The sequence below is a fragment of the Filicampus tigris genome, chromosome 4, assembly GCF_054856515.1.
Source record: "Filicampus tigris isolate MCC_2025a chromosome 4, RoL_Ftig_1.0, whole genome shotgun sequence".
NCBI classification, from domain to species: Eukaryota; Metazoa; Chordata; class Actinopteri; order Syngnathiformes; family Syngnathidae; genus Filicampus; species Filicampus tigris.
This window is the reverse complement of record NC_141220.1, coordinates 5,930,969-5,951,279: the sequence shown is the minus strand read 5'-3', so window position 1 is coordinate 5,951,279 and position 20,311 is coordinate 5,930,969. Positions and strand designations below refer to the sequence as shown.

Here is a 20,311-nt window from a genome sequence, read left to right as displayed (position 1 = left end):
AATTGATTCAGTACCTTTTGGTTTAGGCACTACCATTGACTTTTTCTTTATATTCTTACACAAACATCTGTACAGTATTTCCACTGAAGTGGAGTGTGCGTACTTTTGCCACCTCTTGTAAATATACTTTATAAGTTATTATTGTTATTGTATTTATTATAACCAAATATACGATTTTGTTATGAATAACTGTAATGTATTGTGTGACTGCTTCCCCTTGAGCATTCACACAAGCTTTTGGATCGATTAAGAATAAATTATATATCGATTAAGTCATTTGCTGGGTTACTCAGTTGTCACTCGCTGACATTTCACTTCGACACGTCCTCTCCTCCCCCTAACCCTACCCAACATTCCACACATGCGAGGAAGCAACAGCTAGCAGCAGCCCCCACAAGGCGTATTACCATGCACAAGTTTAGAAACGCCGATTTTTCGCCCTGAACAAACTCAAAACCAACGTTCGACGAAACGCGGGACGTCTCGGGAAACCGCAGGTCATGGCTGACCTTGGCAATTGCTAGTTATTTGGAGCTTCAAATGTGCAAAAAAGTCAGAGCGCTGTACTTGACGTCGAACAAGATGGCAGCAGTAGCAGCAACACCAATGCAGGGTTTGACGGTGGCGTGGCTTCTCGCTGCTTGCCTCATTGACGCGATGACTAATTTGGTTTACGGGTCTTACTGAAGGTAAGTCACCTTATTAAAACTTCATTGTGTTAATTATATTCGTCTGGTGGGTGTGTTGACTGGTGCACCAAAACGACTTCGCCTATTGCTGGCTTGTTTGCTAACAGATAAGCTAGCCAACTTCGCTGTGTTTGCGTTAGCAGGCTAGCTTTGACGCGAACCACTCGCCGTCATTTAAGTACAGCTAAGCATATACACGTTAACGTTTATTTGTTTGGGTTAGTTTCAGCTGACAAACTTGATGTTGGTGCGAAAATGGTCAGGAACTAACTCGTGAATAAACTGAAATGAAGAGGTTCGTATTATGCAACACGAGTTGCTCACGTAGCGCATAAAGTACAGTGCGTGCGTACTAATTAGTTCACTCTGTCCTTTTTTTTTTTTAAACTATTGAAGTAACACTAGTACTCGAGCTGTCTGTCACTTAATTATAACATGGCTTTCAACAGGTGTCCAGACTGTTGCAGCCCTTCCCCCAAACACACAAACACCAACACCACCCCTCCCATATGGTTACTGTGTCCTAGATTGATCACTGACGAACTGCGTGGACAGCTTGTATTCTTTGACAAGTGTTCATCCCCACAAGTACCCACGTGGCTCTCCATTTCAGGCATGGATCTGGTCACCGAGCTGTGGGGTATCGGCTACCTTTTTAGCAGACAGGGGATATACATATGTTTTTTGCCGTGTGTTTATGTGCGTGCGTGCGTGCGTGTGTGTGAGTGGGGAAGTAAGCAAGTGCCCCTCAAAGTTCTGATGGACATGGCCACATGGCAATGACACACAAGGTGAAATAGTTGCTCCTGAGTAGCACATGGTGGAGGCTTTTTTGCATTACTGCTTACTTAGCCTGTTGTATCAGGTCACTATTTATACTCTTCCAGACCTGCAGCTGTGGGTGTTGAATGTGGATGTAGTTAAAAATAAGTTACCATCATGGATTCACTGTATTTTATTTTTTCATTTGTGTGTAGCTTCCAGTGTACACATTAATATTTGAAGTGAAACCTTCATAGTTGAGCATGGTAACGTGCAGCTGGTCAACTCATTTATTCAGATTTCAAACTAAATTTGACATTGAATGATCAATGACATTTGTAATAATTCATGCTAGTTCAAAGCACGCGCATCATAAAACCCCTAATGTATAGGCAGTGTTTGAATTTATTTTATGCCTTGTTGTGGGCCAAAATTTTGAGATACAGAGCCGCTAGATAGCTGTTAGCGAATGCCACAATCCACCCATTCTTATATGGGGAAAAATAATTTGACATAGGAGTAAAGTTACGTATGAGGTTAGTCATAAACTTGTGTAAGTCAAGGTACCGCTGTACTTTCAACTCCTTGTTTCACTCTCTGTAGCATAATATATTAAATCACATCAACAACGTTTATGTTACTTTATTACAAAAGCTGGCTCAAAAGTAGTGAGTGAATAAAAATTATAGAAAGCAATATGCAGTACTCAAGCTGCATCCAATACCTAATCTACTGTTAGCCTGAATTACAATTAAATCAAACCCCGGGATGGTGAGAGATTCACACATAGTTTAGTTACATTTTTTCATGTTTTTATTGGTCAAGGATAAGTAGAAATTAATTAGTCTAATATTAACTTATTCACTGCCATTGACAAATATATTTGTCTTTTCACAGTCCAGCCATTAAATCACAGGAACTTATTGATATATTTTTTCACATTTTTTCAAACATAGGGTACAAGAGGGTCTGAAAATGTCTGGCAGTGAATAAGTTAATTGTTTTAGAATCTTACTCTGAAACTTAGTCTGCTCACTCACATTCTTCTTCTTCAAACGCCTCCTGCTGACTATGGTTCTCAGAAAGAAATGTCACAAAAAGCCAAAGGGAGAGTAAATGATGGGTAGATTGCAGTCTGGTTAAGTTTAATTAGGACGTCATCGTGTGCTGATATAATTTCTTTGGTCTGAGGTCAGTTTTACATTTGAAGTGATAGTTGATAGGCATCTGATAGGCATCTGTTTTTTTTTTTAAACAGTGGATAAAGTCTGCACACGAGTGTTCAAATGCCAGATTTTTGTGGTGTGAAAAAAAAGACCGCAAAATAAATGATTTCAAAACATTTATTACATTATTACTGTGACCTTTGACCTGTGCAAGTCAGTTGGGGTGAAAAGGAAATCTTTTATAGAAGGAAGTGGAAAAACACAAATGTGGTTGCTCAAGCGTGCACAACACCCTCAGTTGAATGGAAATGTGGCTGTATTCAGAATTAACCAATCAAACAATCACATTCAAACTCATGTTAAATTGGCGCAAGCACACTATAAGCCACTGTTTAATGTACCTTTGATTGATTCCAACTAAAGTTCAGATGTTCAAGTATGCTTTACCTGACATTTTTGTAGTTACATCTTACAGCACAAGCCATGGGTTGTGGTTGGGCAGAGAGCATCACAGGGAACCATCACATTGATGAAAGTTAGCAGTCAGGAGAAAGCGTAGAAAAGATTTTCGAGGCATGAAATATAATTTGGAATACATCAAGACAGTCAGCATCAGGTTGAGAAAATATAGCGCAACAGTGACAGTTGCAAGAACTAGATGCCCCTCTAAAAGAAATACTATGAGAAAAAAATGAGAGGCCGCTAAGAGGCCATCAGCAAAATTGAAGGCACTGCAGGAATTTCTGGTGATTACTGGCTGCTTTGTACAGGTGGTGACCAATGTATTAGGTCCAGACTTGAATGTGTTCGAAAATCTGTGGTGTGATCTGAAGAGGGCTGTGCACAGATGCCCTCGCAGTCTGACAGATTCAAAGCTGTTTTGCAAAAGACAAGTAGTTTTTGTATTTAGGCGTACTGGTTATAATTTACATAAGTGGAAAACATTTTTTAAATGAGTGATCTATTATGTTTTGTTTTTTTCATCACAAAAAGCTGGCTTTTGTACTTTGGTGTTAGGACCTCTTATATTCACTCTAGCAACCATAATTATGTGAGAAAACATCAAAACCCATATTGAAAAAGTCAGTGTCTGCTTTTTGGTCAGGTGGTTTTTAACGCACGCCCAATCTGCCTGTCTGAGCCTGTGTGAGACCGTTCTAGTAGTTGGGAACGAACGCCGCTGGCTCCCCACAGGCATTTATTTTCAAACAAAACAGTGTTTGAGTGTGACAATTTGACATCATCAGGTGTCAGAGAGTGAAACCCAAGAACAATCTTAAGTCCTTTTTTCTGTGTTGCTCAGAGCAGGACTTTTTACTCATTACCGTTATTACAGCTAGCCTCTCTGATTAAATTGTGATTGACCGGGTCAAGGCAATGTTCAAAGTCTCAAATTAACATGTTTGAAAGGAAAGGAACACACGGACATGCAGACACAGCTTTGACATGAAGAAATGAATTCAAAGCCAGGTGAGATTATTAACATATCCTTATCTATGTAAAGTTGTATTCATGCTATACTAGTCACTTTTGACTAAAACGTTCCTGGCTTGGACTGTTGCCTTCCACGTTGTTGTTGTGTAAGCAACAAAACACGGTTACCTTGATGTGGCACTTGTGCTGTGTTCCATTATTGCTGCTGCTGTGTTTGGATGACAGTTCATTTGAATTTATTTTTAGCATTGCATAGTTAATACACAATTGTGAAACACATTTTGATGAAAAGCTTCAGATTTTTAGTATAAAGAGCCATCTGAATATGTTGAGGCTCAGCAGAATGTTTTTTTGTTTTTTTTTGAACGGTCTTTCTGTTGTTGAGATTTGAAGTCTATTCTGGTTTAATTTATAAGTCATACGCAGCCTGATGGTGTAGCGTTTCCTTGTATCCTGCTTGCTTGGCAGTTTTACTTGGTGTGAAACTGACACGCTACATTACAACAGGCTTTCCTCATCTCCTATTACAGTGTGCAAGTTCCCCTTTCCTCTAAGAGCGCCATGTAGGCTCAGCCTTTTAGACAGGGTGTGTGTATTTGCAACAACTTTGTTAAAACCCCGAATACTTTTTGTTGTTTTTGAATGTCACCTGGAAAAACGATTCAAAACTCTGGAATCACGGATTAAAGTTTGAAAACAACGTCACAATAGTAAACAAAATTAGACAATCAATGGTATAATTACGATATTAGTAAAATAACTTTTTATTCTTTCAACACATACAAAGAACATTTGAGGCTTAAACCTTGCTTTATTTGCAACCTCCTCGTTCTTTGCTCCTCTGTTTATGTGTAAGCTCCTCCCATTAGAAATACTGCCGAGGAGATCAACCAGTGAGCAACAAGCGATGAATGATTGGAGAAATGACATTTTCTCTACTTCATGTCATCGATGAACAATTAGGACACAGTACCTCATTGAAGTGTCGTCACAAGTTGATCTTTTCTGTCCCTGAATTATTACCATCACAACACGCTTCATCTTTCAAGTGCAATTAAAGTCAAACATGATCAACACTGTTTTTGCTGAGCTGTGCACTGCTGAGTTAATCCTAAATGGCCATTTCCGGCCTCAGTCCCCCAAGATCTACTATGCACCTCACTCGCAATGCATTTGTAGTGAATTGAAAATGACAGGTTTTTATTTTACAATTGGGGTAGACTCACATAAATACATTTGCAATGCAAAACCTGTGCAATCATCAAAACTTGGGGAGACACCTTTATTTTCTTGATGTTGCTAAATGCATTCGAGAACGTTAGATCCCAGTTACAGACTTAAAAGTGGTACCCACGAACCCGTGTAATTAAAAGTAATTTCAGGATTAAATACTGCCCAATAAAACACTCTGCACAATGTGTATATTCAAACAAAAATAATCAAGAATTACAAAAATAAAGGATGAACTGTCGCATTTAATTTGAAGTCCTGCTCCGCTTCCAATCCAGCTGGCATAGACCGGTTTTTACACGTCATTGTCGTGGATCTTAAGACTCCCGCAAAGGAACCAACTGTCTGTTCTGCCAGGCCTTATTCAAAGCTGGATTTTAAATAGTCGTCTTCTGTATTTTAGAATTTTCCATAGTTATGCAAGGAAGGTGTTTCAGCTGGTTGTTGTAGGGGTGCAGTGCTGAGATTGTGGTATTTCGGCTTTTGGAGGCGACTTTTTACAATCATGTTTCTCGGTTGGTTGCATTTATTGCCACACATTTATCGCCACGTGCAATATTATGCTTTTCAGCTACTCTAAGAATGCTTGCTTTAATGCTGCCAATAACCTAATTTTACTGAATGAGGTAGCAGCACTGTGGCTACTGGTTAGCCCTGACGTCTCACAACAAGAAAGTTCTGGGTCAACACCAGACGTAATATGCATCAGACCTGTGGGTGACAGGTGATCATTGCTGGCCGGTGTACCAAGACTATTTTAATTCACGAAAACTCACAAAACAATTTAAAGTCAAATAGAAAAAAAAACATTTTCATTGATGAAATATAATAACAATGAAAATGCTAAAAAAGAAATAAAACTGAAACTACGTTTTACGTTTACAAAACTAACTTTAACCACAGCGAAAATTTCCTTCGTGTTTGTCTTTGGCAATTTAATACATGATTCTTTGGTGTTGACTTTAAATGTAATTTCAAATGTATTTATTTCGGTATTAGCCAGAAGACGGACGTTCAAACAGTTGATTGGGAGTTGTCGTCCTGTTAATGTGTGTTGCACAGAAGCGACATCATCTAGCAGCGACCAGTAAAGCGGCATCAGATGACGTCGCTCATAGGTTTTGAGCATGTTTTGATTCGAATGGCTCCCCTGATTTTGTCATACTGTTACTCAGCCTGAAACGCAACACTTGGTAAGAAGTGTTTTCCGTGTTTGGTTCATATAAAAAAATATATTTACATTAAATAAAACTAGAACAATGGGGTTTAATACTTGTCAACAGGAATTCAAGACACGAATAGACTCTAGAAGCGGGCAGCTTGGCAAACAAGGCACCCTAGCTTTATTAAATTCGGGTTGTGATGTATCTAACTGTAGAAGCGATTTATGCACTGCACTTATTTTAATTAAGTCTGTGGACTGCTATACAGTACTTGTATTTTATTTGTGGATGTATATGTAATATTTTTACAACACAATACTTAACATGGTGTTTCTTTTTTTATCTTGCACACTAGTAAGACACAAAATAGAACATCTAAACCAAACCTAAACATTTTTGAAAATACTAACAAAGCAGCTCTGAAAAGTAATTAAAATTAACTAGATAAAAAAAAATCTCTAAATGAAAAAAACCTCACTATAATGAAAATCCCAAAACTATCAAAACTCTCGCGTGTACCATGCCTCTAACCCTAAGACAGCAATTTTTCTTGTCCCAGGCCTTCTTGGTGTTTTTTTTTTTTTTTAACAGAAAAGTTTCCTTCCCAAAAGTGATTGATGGAATTAATATGACTGATTTAGTTTACTTTTCTTTTTTCAGGTATGGCCTCACAAGTCTTGATTCAGCCATCACACATGCACTCAGCTCAAACAAGTGCCTTAGGAACCAGAAACAGCAAACGCACAGGGGAAGCCCACCGCAGTAATAACACCACCAGAGCCTTTCCCATACAACCCCCACCTAAAACGTATGTGATTGGAGTCAACTACGGGATTGCCTACCCCAACAACGTATTCCCATCAACAGTTGATGACTTTGAGAGACTGCACTGGGCAACAGCAATTGAAGAAAGTGAGGAGAGGCGCCCTCGTCCATTGGGATTGCACACTGTGGAGAGGAGAGGAAAAGGCCTTGCTGGCATCAAAGATCAGGGGTCTCATTGTCAAAACAAAGGACCGCAGGAAAGGAGACTATTTGAAGAGGGAGGGGGCACAAAAGAAGAAGGTGGGAGACATGTAAACCTAGACTCAGGTGTGAACCGGAAATGCAAACAGAAGAGAGGTGAAGTTGTAGAACTACGGCAGGATAACAGCTGTGCTGGAACCATGCAGATAGTGGAGGAGGTATCTGATCTACCTTCACTGCCTGCGTCCAGTACAATGTTGCAAACAGGGAAGCATGATGTCCCTAAAGCAGGGGGCAAGGGGACGCTGCCTTCTCAAGACAAGGTGGGGGAATCAGATGGCATTGGGAATGAATCGAATGGGACAAAAATCAGGTCTAACGTCACTACTGAGGCGACGGCTACCACAAACCGATCCGGGACAGGAGATGGTGACTATCAGTTAGTTCAGCATGAGGTTCTCTGCTCGTCAAAACACAGCTACGAGGTGTTGGAGTTCCTTGGACGTGGCACCTTTGGTCAGGTGGTGAAGTGCTGGAAGAGGGGAACGAATGATGTGGTGGCTGTCAAAATTCTGAAGAACCACCCATCGTATGCACGTCAGGGACAAATTGAGGTGAGAATTCATTGCAATGTTACTTTGACTAATATATTAGGAGAAATGCATGTCGAATTTGTTTTGAAATTTCTTCACTCAACATGCCATTTTGTCAACAGGTGGAGATCCTTGCTCGGTTGAGCAGTGAGAACGCAGATGAACACAACGTGGTGCGCGCTCTGGAAAGCTTTCAGCACCGGAGTCACACCTGTCTGGTGTTTGAGATGCTGGAGCAAAACCTCTATGACTTCCTTAAGCAGAACAAGTTCAGCCCACTGCCACTCAAAATCATCAGACCTATACTGCTGCAGGTAATGCGCACACAGTTGACTTTTGCGCGTAAAGCCAATTCAAAAGAATCCTCAATAGTAATCACAGCCTGTAATTCAAAGTAAAAGTTTGGTATGTTGTTTTTGTAGGTAGCAACAGCGTTAAAGAAACTGAAATCCCTGGGTTTGATTCATGCTGACCTGAAGCCCGAGAACATCATGCTGATTGACCCGTCCAGGCAGCCATACAGAGTTAAGGTTATTGACTTTGGCTCCGCCAGTCATGTCTCAAAGGCCGTCTGCTCCACCTACCTACAGTCCAGATACTACAGGTGAGGCCGTGCGTGCACTTTTAGTCAAAAACACCTGTTGTTAATGACATAGGCTTGCGCGCTGTACTGGCACAGTGGAACCGCAAATGAACAGACTAATAGTGGGGAAGTGTCTGAAATTTGCTTTTTCTAGGGATGTCCCGATCCCTCGGAAAATCGTCTTTATCACGTCATTTTCAGCTGATCAAAATCAGTGTGGAGGGTTGCGGGCTGTTGGATTGGGGGGAGGGGAAAACATTTCTTTTTTTTGTTTTGTTTTTAAATTAATAAAATTAATAAATTGACATAACGTCACAGTAACATGGTACGTTCTGGGCACTTTCACAACATCGGGAACTTGCACACACACACCGCCATTCAGCATAGTCATAGCTCTTTTCTTTTTCCAATTATAACGTTTATAAGATTGAGAGAATCCAAAATGTAAATCCCAATTAAAATTCGATTAATTTCCCAGACCTATGATGGGGGTTGCAAAAATCTCCTGAATTAGGAAAATGCATTCATTTGTCACTGTGAGCTGCTGCTTTTCCCAGGAATATTGTAGAGTTAATTATTGATCTGTAATGTGGGACTTGCTTTAACATCTTATTTGGAGCCAATATTTTGGTTATTTTTATTTTTACTACGATACAGTGAGCAGTCACTATTATTTCTTTAAAGATCAGATTGACTAATTCGAACAATATTGTGTGTAATTGAGCTCTATAATCATAACCTGCAATGTCATGTTACTATTACTCTTCAATAAAAAGAACCGGATTTAAGTCAGGTAGGTGCATTGGACATAGTATTATGAAAAGATAAATGAAATATATAAACCTGCATACACTGCACATATGTAATTGTGAATACATTGCAGTTTCATTTAGTCACTGATTTATCTTGTGCTGCTGTTACTCCCCTGCTCTGTCTTGTATGTTTGCATTGCTGTTTGTATGCCTGAATTCATGTATGTCCCATCCAGGTTCAACAAGTCACACCTTGTATTTGCTCTTGCATAACAGGGAAGTAACTAAGATGATTGTGAGGAACAAAACCATAAATCACTTTGTGTATCCTCTCCTTAACCTCAAAGTTACCAATCCACTTAAAAGGAAATTTGCTAAAAACGTGTCAAATTACGATATGGATTATCAGTTTTATATTTAGTGTTACTTGTTGATGGCTATGTTTTATTTACTTGCAAAATTATTTGTCATGTGCCTTGTGAGAAATGTTTGTATCACACATTGTCCAAAGCAAAGTATTTCTGCTACAAGTACAGTGCAAAAGGCAAGCCATTCTATTCACTTGCGCTCTCGCCAACAAGTCTTAGCTTGTAGATTGATTGGAAGCATGTAAACTATTGCTTCCACTTGTGCAACATTGTACACACGTTTGTGTATGGTGGCAAAACCCACAATTTTACTTTGTTCGGGACAGTAGTATTTGTTGACATAAAGAAAAAAAAACTCATTATCTCCAGTACCACAAATTTCGACATATGTGTGAAGCAACCTGTTTCACCAGAAATGTACAATAAAAAGTGTACTGCAAATAGTGAAAGCCAGATTCTCACGTCTCCACCCTGAGACAGGGGTGAGCAGGGACTTTAGTTGTTGCGTAACATGCAGCTTTATGTGGCACTTGTGCTTGTCGAGTACGTCTGGTTCTGTGTTTGTTTGCATTTTGATATTGAGCAATGGCACCACTGCTTAATGAAAAGGGGACGATTTTGCGGGGTTGGTGATGGGGGAGGTCACTTAGCACGCAGTATGCTGAAGAGTGTGGTATGTGAAAACCCATGTTTGGATCCAAGAAAAACATTTAGACATTCCTGTGTGTGCCTGGGTGTGCTCATGTATGTGCCACTGTGTACCAGCTCCAAAGGTTGGATATTTCATGCAGGTTACACAATGAACTAAAACGCTTCACAAAAAGTCAATAACACATAAGTCAAATTACTTATTTGAACAATTGTGATGCAACTAGGCTGGCTGCTTAACCTGCTTGAACTACAAAGCTGTATAGGTCTGAGGGGGTAAAAATATCTTTCAAAACTAATTTAGAAAACAAATATTATTCCCGATTATAATTGTTTCAGCAGGGGTGCCCAAAGTAAATTACAAGGAGTCTTCATTTTACGAATGAGTTCCGTTCCTACACTGGCGATGTAACCCGAATTTCGGCGTATGTCGAATTTCACCGTTTAAGTAGAAATCTACGTCAGAATACTTTGTATTAAAAAACAAAAATACATTAAGATAAAAACATAAGGACGAGAGGAGGGCGAAAAAAGCATAGATACCGCCGGCGCGCACAGACACGACCGAGACACTCTGTGTATGCACAACCGCAAGGAATACTGGTCTTTGTAGTAGAGGAAGTGCTTGTTTGCGGAAGTGCAGTGATTGGCGCGCAACCACCGCAAATACCCAAGCAGAGGTAAACAAGCTCAGAGACATAACACAAAAACACACTTTTGGAGCGAGGAGGAAACCGGCTGCTTCATTCATGTGGTGAATATCAAGTGTTTTATTGACGGTTGAATGTAACAAGTGGAAATGATGTCCATTTGAGTCATGACGTTATGCGTCGCCGTACATTGAGGGTTATTCAAATACCGGAGCAACTCTGTCCACTTAATCATGTAAACGGGATATTCAGAATGTTTCAGAAATTGGAATTTTGATCTTAACCCGAATATTGACTGCATGTAAACGTAGTCACTTTGGCGCTGGGGGCAAAATGGAGGAGGAGGCTCGGGCGTCGTAAAATGGAAACGTCATAGGTCGCGTACGTCGTAATACGAGGACTGCCTGTATTAATTAATACATTGAATTATAAGTTGATAAACCTCTAGCTTCCACTTCCTGCAACTTTTTTTTCAAAACCACTACAAGAGCTTTGCTTATAGTACACATTGGAAAAATAAATACTAACACAAATCAACTTAAATTGTTGTTGCCATGGTAGCATGGCACAGTAGATGTGACGGTACAATCCTTTGGAGGTTAGTGTTGAAAAAAACAGCTCACACAATGTAAATGGAGCACTGGGCTATGTAAATTATTCATCTAAGCAGATCAGGTGGAAGGCAAGACAACTTGGCATGTTCAGAAAGCTCTGTGATCTGAGTTTTTTTTTGTCCGACTCAACTGTCTGTCCTTATTCCACTGTTTGAGCACACAAGATTTTGATTTTATGTCACAAAGAAGCAAAGTGCGTTTCCCCTTGAATTGATGTATTGCTTGCATAAGGGTATGTGAATGTAAGCTGCGGTTCTTTGTCTTTCATATGTCTTTGAAAATGTCAATTATAAATATTTGCAACTGTCTCATCAATTCACACATTCACATCCATAATAGGATTGTGCAGTCAGTGTGTATTTGTGTTGCAGAAAGTTGAGCACTTGCCCTGAGATACAATGTCACTGACGTATGAGGTGATCACGTTTCTCACAGCCACAGTTGTAGACAGACCAAACTGAAGATAAATTTCATTTTCTACTTTATCTCTTTTGGGTATTGTTGCTTGATGTGTAGGGGTGGGCAATATGGGCAAAAAAAAATACCTCTATTTTTTCAAAAAACTCTAACGATAATTTGACGATATTCTACAAAAAATATTTTAAATCTGCACTTGCTTCACAGCCCAATTGAGGATAGACGCCGTTTGTGAACATCTCTTTTAAATTGCTAACACAGCTTCTGCAAAACATAATGATATTCTACGACAATATGTAACAATATAGTACAAAAAATATGTATAGACTTACATTGATTGGGAATATTTATGCCATTTAAATGTCTCTGCTGTTATTCCATAATGATATGACATTTTGAGCTGTAGTAAGTACTGGTGTACCACTGCCAACTGCCAGAACAATTAGAATGAGAAAAGGGTGTTAACTACAGCAATCAGAATGGGAAATAAATGTATTTAATATGTGATTGGGTGACAGAAGTGTCATCCAGCGAGAGAAAAAAAAGACGTTGTCATGACAACACCCATTCTCATACATTGGCCACCGTATTCCAAAGTTGAATAACAAACCTGCAACTTACCAAAAAGTGCATTTTCCTACTCATTCATCACTGTGATATGTAGACTTGTGACTTTATTCGTGTTTGGGTGTATCCTGGCGTCATACTCATAAGCCGCCGTAGATGCGCAACATGCCTCAGGAATACAGGCTCGTTATGAATGATGCGGACTAAAAGCGTGTAAGCTGAATGTTAACCGAACATTCAGGCTGGCACGTTTGACTTGCTCGCTAAAGTACTGGGCGTGTGTGTGCATGAGTGCGTTTGTGTTTGTTGGCGCAACTCGGCGACTGTTTTCTGAGTGCGTGTGTTTACTAAGCTTTTGTTTAGCATGCTTGCGCGGTTGCCAAGTTTTCCTCGTAATCCATATGGCCCGTGGTGGAACAGAATTGCTCTTCCCGGTGACCGTTTTGGCATATCTAAGAATGTTATTCGCACTGACGTCAGTCTTTTCAACCCCAAACCATTTACAGACTACGGACAACGTGGACCTGCGCCTTGCTATTATTCCCTGCTGGACATTCCTCCATACTTGAAACAGAGCGGCTGCATTGCGGACAGAGTCACGTGACTGGGTCCTGCCCGCTGATTCGTCTAATGATTACCACTTCCTGCTCCTTTGCCGTCAATGCAACCTGATTTGCCGAATGAGGGTTTCAGCATTCCCTCATACTTTGTGTAGCTTTTACACATCGTGAAAGCAAGATTGACGATGATATCGATGACGATATATATCGCCCACCTCTAGATGTGGTTAACAGACTCATAAACATGTTGTGCTAGCACAACAGTCAGGTGGAATTTTTATTTGGCAAAGACAAGTTAGTTTTAGTGATTAAACTTGGATGGTCCATGTTGTCCCAGTCATTTTTTTTTTCTTTTAATAGCTTTTGGTGAAAGACAAATGATAAACACACAAAGTAAATGTTTGTAATCTTTTATCTTCACTTTGCAGCAATGTTTGTGTTGTCCCAACAGTTGCTCTCTAGTGTGACTAGTTACTTCTGGAGCCAGGCTTGCATGTGTTCGTGCTGTTACAGTATTGTTTGTTTTGTGATGAGCGCTTATAGCATGGGAATAGTGAGGCCTTTGCTTTTCATGACACTGTTGGGTAACCTGGGGAAACGATGTACATGCAGGCACCTGATTTGTTTGTGTTTGCTTTGTTTCCCTTCTCTGTTTTATTTATTTTTCAAATTGAGACTGGGCCACTCATTGTGATTCTGTAGATGGAAAAGTTGGAATGGGAATCCGATCTAAAACCATTGTTGATGGTTCATGCTGATTTGTGCTTTCAAATGCCCACCCAGTGCCACGTAGAGTCATTGCTAGTAAAATGTTGTGGCTACCAAGCCATACAGAGAATAATTTATGCCTCCTAACCCCCAAACAAAAATGGCTTGTAATTGGCCACGAGAGGGTGGCAAATCAATTACACTAAGGAGATGATTAAATATCAAAACCATACATCTGCAAAGTACACAATCATGAACCTATTATACATAAACAGCTGTTTTCAGTAGGTGAAGTATTCAACACAAACCACCTTTAGATGTTACTCGTCAATATTAACAAGCTTACTAACCTAAACATGCTAGAACAAGCTGTCATGACGTCTACGGCTGTCCCAATACTACCTTTACACTTCCGACACCGATATCGATCAAATACGACCAACTCGATCAAACTGTTTATTTTATACGCACCTGTATATAAGCCGCATCCACTCTGTTTAAAAAAATTAAAAAATAATAATAATGAAAAAAAAACAAAAAAAACAATATAAGCCGCACCTATCTACAGTGGGTACGGAAAGTATTCAGACTGTGAAATGTTTCACTTTCTGTGTCATTGCAGCCATTTGCAAAAATCCAAAAAGTTCATTTTATTTCTCATTAATGTGCAATCATCACCCCATCTTGATCTTGATTGAAAAAAACATAAATGTAGACATTTTTGCAAATTTATGAAAAAAGAAAAACTGAAATATCATATGGTCATAAGTATGCAGACCCTTTGCAACGACATTCATATTTAACTCACATGCCGACCATTTCTTCTGTTCTTCCAGTTTGATTAAACTGATTGGACTTGATTAGGAAAGGTCTATATAAGACCATACAGCTCACAGTGCATGTCAGAGAAAATGAGAATCATGAGGTCAAAGGAAATGCCCAAGGTGATCAAAGACAGAATTGTCGTAAGGCACAGATCTGGCCAAGATTACAGAAGAAGTTCTGCAGCACTCAAGGTTCCTAAGAATAGAAGAGGTTTGGGATGACCACAACTCTTCCTAGACCTGGCAGTCCAGCCAAACTGAGTAATCGTGGGAGAAGAGCCTTTGTGAAATGGGTAAAGAAGAACCCAAAGATCACTGTGGCTGAGCTCCAGAGATGCAGTAGGGAGATGGGAGAAAGTTCCACTAAGTCAACTATCACTGCAGCCCTACACCAGTCGGGGCTTTATGGCAGAGTGGCCCGACTGACGGAAGCCTGTCCTCAGTGCAAGACGCATGAAAGCCCGCATGGAGTTTGCCAAAAAACATATGAAGGACTCCCAGACTATGAGAAATAAGATTCTCTGGTCTGATGAGACCAAGATTGAACTTTTTGGTGTTAATTGTAAGTGGTTTGTGTGGAGAAAACCAGGCACTGCTCATCACCTGGCCAATGCAATTCCGACAGTGAAACAAGGTTGGGGGGGGGTTCAAGCTGCAAGGACAGGACGACTGGTTGCAATTGAAGGAAAGATGAATGAAAACGCAGGAGGAGCCCTGGTCTGAAGTCCACCTGCTCGCTTTGTATTGGAGGAGTACATTTTTCACAGAAATTGTTTGTAACTCAACACATTGTTTTTGTAATGTTTACGGATACTAACTAGAGTGGCTGTTTGTAAATAAAATGCGCGAATCAAACCGTATTCATCAAATATCTTCAAAATTAACTTGTCATAGGTACTCTACCTCATAATGTTAGCGATACAAGTACACAATAAGACGGCACATTTTTTATCTTTCCACAACTTACCTACCTCAAATTGGAGAGATTTTCCAAGTTTGCAGTCCAAAAATGGCGGCGTAGCACGAGACGATTTTAGCAGTCCAAAACAGAATGTTGTGTCCCTACAGACCGGAATCCAGTGAAACTAATGCTTGCAAATTGTTCCTAAATATGTGGTCGTAATATATGAACCAGTGGAGGAATACAGTCGCCATTTTGGTTGCATCAAGGGCATATGGGTGCTAATATCGGAGATTTGGGATGTAGCCCTTAATAATCTGATAGTTTTTTTCCTTGGATCGATATACAACATTAATATCTGATCAGGACACCCCTAGTGACGTCACACATGGGCAGTGTCACCATCACCATCAATGATTTAACCTCACAACAACAGCACAAGTACAAAAGATCGCTCAAATGTTATGCATTTATTTCTTTGGCCTGATCACAAAAACAGCGACTGGGTGAGTTTTTCAGGCACGAATTTGCTCTGGGTGAGTTTTTCAGCGAATAACTGAGGATATGTGCCCTAAAAAAAAAAAAGAAGCAAATTTGTGTCTGTGATTTTTGAACCATCGCATTTAAATAGTGTAAAGAAAAGCAGCACGACTCGTATGCCAACTCTGTATTGTGGGGTATGTTGTTATCGAGCAGTGTATTGAATAAATCCTGTCCTGCTTAGATGAGCTATAACAATAATAAATAATGTTGTTTGAGAAATAATTTTCAATCAAATTCTTCCTTGTTGATTATAACACGAAACAATGCATTTTGCACGTTGTTTTGTATTGATCGAAAACAAACTGCGTCATTGTTACATTGCATAATCTAGCTTCTTCCTGTTGTGGAATTGATAGGAAATGGCTGTTGTTCACTCTTCCAGGCCAAATGGGCCAGAAAAAAGATTGTGCTGCAAAAGCTTTACAGCAACAGCTGTCTCTGTACGTGTGGAAACACATTCACATAGACATCTACCTCTTGACACACATGTACTATGGCAAGCAGTAGCCCCATTTATGACCATACTATACCGTTATTATAGTCTTTGGTCCAGTTGTTGCCTGGTAACTGTCATTTCCCCCTGTGGTCGTCACAGCAGTCTCTGCTCTATTTGTAGCACTATGACTCAGACTGTTCCCATGCCTAACAAACAATTGTTTTCATACAGCTTCCTCTTACTACTGTTGCAGGTTTACTAGTCCTGTTTGAATTTGGAAATTGACCCACGCGTAGGGCTGAACGATTTATTGTTTTGGGACCGAAATCGCGATGTCAAACAATGCGATTTCGAGATCGCCTAAGATGCGGTTTCTTTAAAGGGCACTTATCCCCCATGCTCACCATTAGTGGCATTTTTAAGTATCGGAAACTTTTATAGTGTTGTGAGCTTTTTATATACCGTATTTTCCAGACCATTTTCCATTAGTCGCTACGGAGTACAAGTCGCACCACTCATAAAATGCATAATAAAGAAGGAAAAAAAACATAAGTCGCACTGGAGTAGTATAAGTCACATTTTTGGGGGAAAATGGCTGAACGGTATGCTTACGTTACTTTGCAGCCCACCATCCCCCCCGCGAAAAATTTCAAGGGGCCTGAATACTTTCTGTACCCACTGTACATCCGTGCTGCGATACATCTAAGAATCTATTCCTTCCTCCCTGAGCAGTTTCTTTAGATAGTTGGCCTATAAGTTGACCATTAATCAACGACATATTTGAAAGGTCCTGTAATATGATCTGTTGTGAGTCCCTCACTTGATTTGTTGTGAGCAGCTCCAAACATTAACCAGTTAATGACCAATTCTTTTTTTCTATTTTTTTTAAACCTTTTCAGAGCTCCAGAGATTATTTTGGGCCTGCCATTTTGTGAAGCTATTGATATGTGGTCATTGGGATGCGTTATAGCAGAGCTCTTCCTGGGCTGGCCGCTCTACCCCGGTGCTTTGGAATACGATCAGGTAATATTCTTCTCTAACACACACATTCCATAATATATGTATGATTTTTATCACCATTTAGAAATATAAATATGTAGTATTGAGGTAAAGATGGAACAAATCTAAATAGACTAGGGCTGGGCGCTATGGCTGAAAAGTGTATCACGATATAAGTATTTCATAACAGTCTGTTGAAAATGATTGATTTCTTATTTTTTTTTCACAAATCAAAAGAAGAAAAGTATTAAATGGGTTAAAGACTACAATACAGCTACAAACTACAAAACTACAACAAAGCATAACTATCCCAATAAAAAAATTCATTTGAAATATCTGGTAGTAAAACAATTGTCAAGGAATGTACACAGTTTGTGTACATTGTAATGCAGTGTAATGTGCAATGTTGTTTACATCCAGGCTCCTCAAGCATTGCCGTAAATGCTTATTTGGGGAAGACGCTACCCCAAAACAGGATCGTTGATACAGTTAGTTACGTGAAGCTTCATTCGTTGTTTGTACAATGTTAGGGACTCTCTCGTGCATTCATTACAATTGACCAACCATGTCAGGTCTACTACCTTTTTTTTTTTTTTTTTTTTTTTTTTAACTGGGCTCGTTATTACCATAGTCCATCCATGTTTTACTTGTCTGATTTTGACTTGTGTGCGATGCTGAGGCTCGCAGTCGGCGAAAAAGCACAGAGGGCAGCACGTCAAAGACAGGGAACTCCTTGACTTCTGCACCATATACAGTATCTATCCGGTGGTGTTTAATGGGGCTAGTACACACAATATACAGTAATCTTATTGCAAGAGTTGCACTGAGGCTATTGGTCATTTATTTGAACATGTAGTGCATGCATGTGCTCACTTCTTCGTTAGTTCAAGTGGCTTCTTCTTCGGGTGGGCACTCGTTAGACGAGCACCTGGTGACTCGGCTGCACGCAAAACCCGTTTCTTTCGCTCAAAATGGCCTCGTACGTGCTTGTTATTATGGAAAAATCTAACGCCATACTGTAGCTTCTGCCTGCAGCACACAGAATGCCAGGGAGGGGATTTTCTTCCTGATTTATTTATTTTTTCCATCTAACATCCCAGTTTTAAGTAAAGAAGCCCAGACTTCCCTCTCCCTTCGTTCTGCTCCTCCAAGGAAATCCCGAGTTTCTCACAGACCATTCGAGAGACACAGTCTCTACAGCTTATTCTTGGTCGTCCGATGGGCCTCTTCCTGGTGGGACATGCTCGCTCAAAACACCTCAAAAGAGAGGTGTTCAGGAGCCATCTTAACCAGATGCCAAGCCACCTCATCTGGCTTCTCTCAATGCTGAGGAGCAGCGGCTCGCCTCTGAGTCCCTCCCACATGACCAAGCTTCTTACCCTGTCTAACGCTATCTATCGTTGACAAAGGGCAACTTGGCTGAGGCCAACCGTCGCTGGAAACAAATCAGACTTACTATCGAACTTGTTTTCTGTTGATATTGATCATGTGTCTGTCATGATACATATTGATATTGAATTATCACCTAGCCCTATTTATTATTTTTTTTTAAAGCTTAAACGAAAATATTTTTTCTAGGAGATATCATCCAAGTACTAAGGATACCTTCAATGTCAACTTTTATACTTATGTTGTATATAGTAATTATTTTCGTGACTGCTTGATGTTTCTTTTTCACTGTATGATGAAAGTCAAATCTAGCAAGGAATCTGCCCAACATAATTTCCAGAGTACAAAATGCACCTGATTGAAAGCCGCAACAGCTATATTTTGACATAAAAAGAAAGACATTTGTACACAGTTTGGCCGCTTTGTTTTAACAGCCGTGGGTCCACTTGCACTCCGAGCCCCCCAAAATATGCTGCCCAATGCCACGGCTGACCGCTTATCACTCAACAGCAACATATATAACGATAAGCTTGATCATGGAGTGTGCAGGTGCACAGTTATTATCATTTTGTGCATGCTCAGAGGATCTTGGGTCCAATGCTGTCCGAACTCTGTTTGTGCTGTGAGAAAAACAGGACATTTCGAAATTGTGAAACCTAAATTTGTGTTTGTACACAATGACATACATTCCCCTCCAAAAGTATTGGAACGGCAAGGTCAATTCCATTGTTTTTGTTGTATACTGAGTATTTGTGTTCCAAAAGATGAATATCACACAAAAGTATTGGAATGGACATTATTCAATTAACTTCTAAGTGAATAAGATTCAACATTTGGTGGCGTAACCCTTACTTAGACTAAGTATGTCAAGCCTGCGACCAATTGACTTCACCAGACAATTGCTTTCTTCATTTGAAATATAGTACTTTTCCAGCCTCTTATGGTTCGTATTTGTTTCTGGTGGTTTCTCCCTTCAGGTGGTGAAATGCATGATCGGACCTTAAGTCAAAGACGATCCATCACCCTCAAATGAAATTCATTAGTTGTGTTGCAAGTGTGTTTTTGATCATTATCTAGTTGAATGATAAAGCTTCTCCCAATTAAGTTGAATGCATTTTTCAATAAATTGCCAAACAAAATGGCTTTGTAGACATTTCAGCATTCATTCTGCTGCTACTATCATGAGGTACATCATCAATAAAGACTAGTGAGCCTGTTTCAGAACCATCCATTCAAGCCCATGCCATGACATTACCTCCACCATGCTTTACAGATTACCCTTTCTCCATTATTTGACCTTTTCATTACTTTGGTAGAGGTTCATCTTGGTCTCATCAGTCCATGAAACA

At 39.9% G+C, this 20,311-nt stretch overlaps 1 protein-coding gene across 2 annotated transcripts in view; it reads left to right on the top strand.

Annotated features, from left to right (window-relative positions):
- Positions 1 to 330: 330 nt before the first annotated feature.
- The window catches only part of hipk3a (homeodomain interacting protein kinase 3a), a 43,838-nt gene continuing 23,857 nt past the window's right edge, over positions 331 to 20,311 (top strand). For both annotated transcript variants that reach the window (XM_086027870.1, XM_086027869.1), the window contains exons 1-5: positions 331 to 689; positions 7,105 to 8,024; positions 8,126 to 8,317; positions 8,426 to 8,607; positions 17,474 to 17,597. In XM_086027870.1, the coding sequence (XP_085883996.1) occupies positions 7,107 to 8,024; positions 8,126 to 8,317; positions 8,426 to 8,607; positions 17,474 to 17,597 (1,416 nt within the window). In that variant the 5' untranslated portion in view covers positions 331 to 689; positions 7,105 to 7,106. The remainder of the gene's footprint in view (positions 690 to 7,104; positions 8,025 to 8,125; positions 8,318 to 8,425; positions 8,608 to 17,473; positions 17,598 to 20,311) is intronic.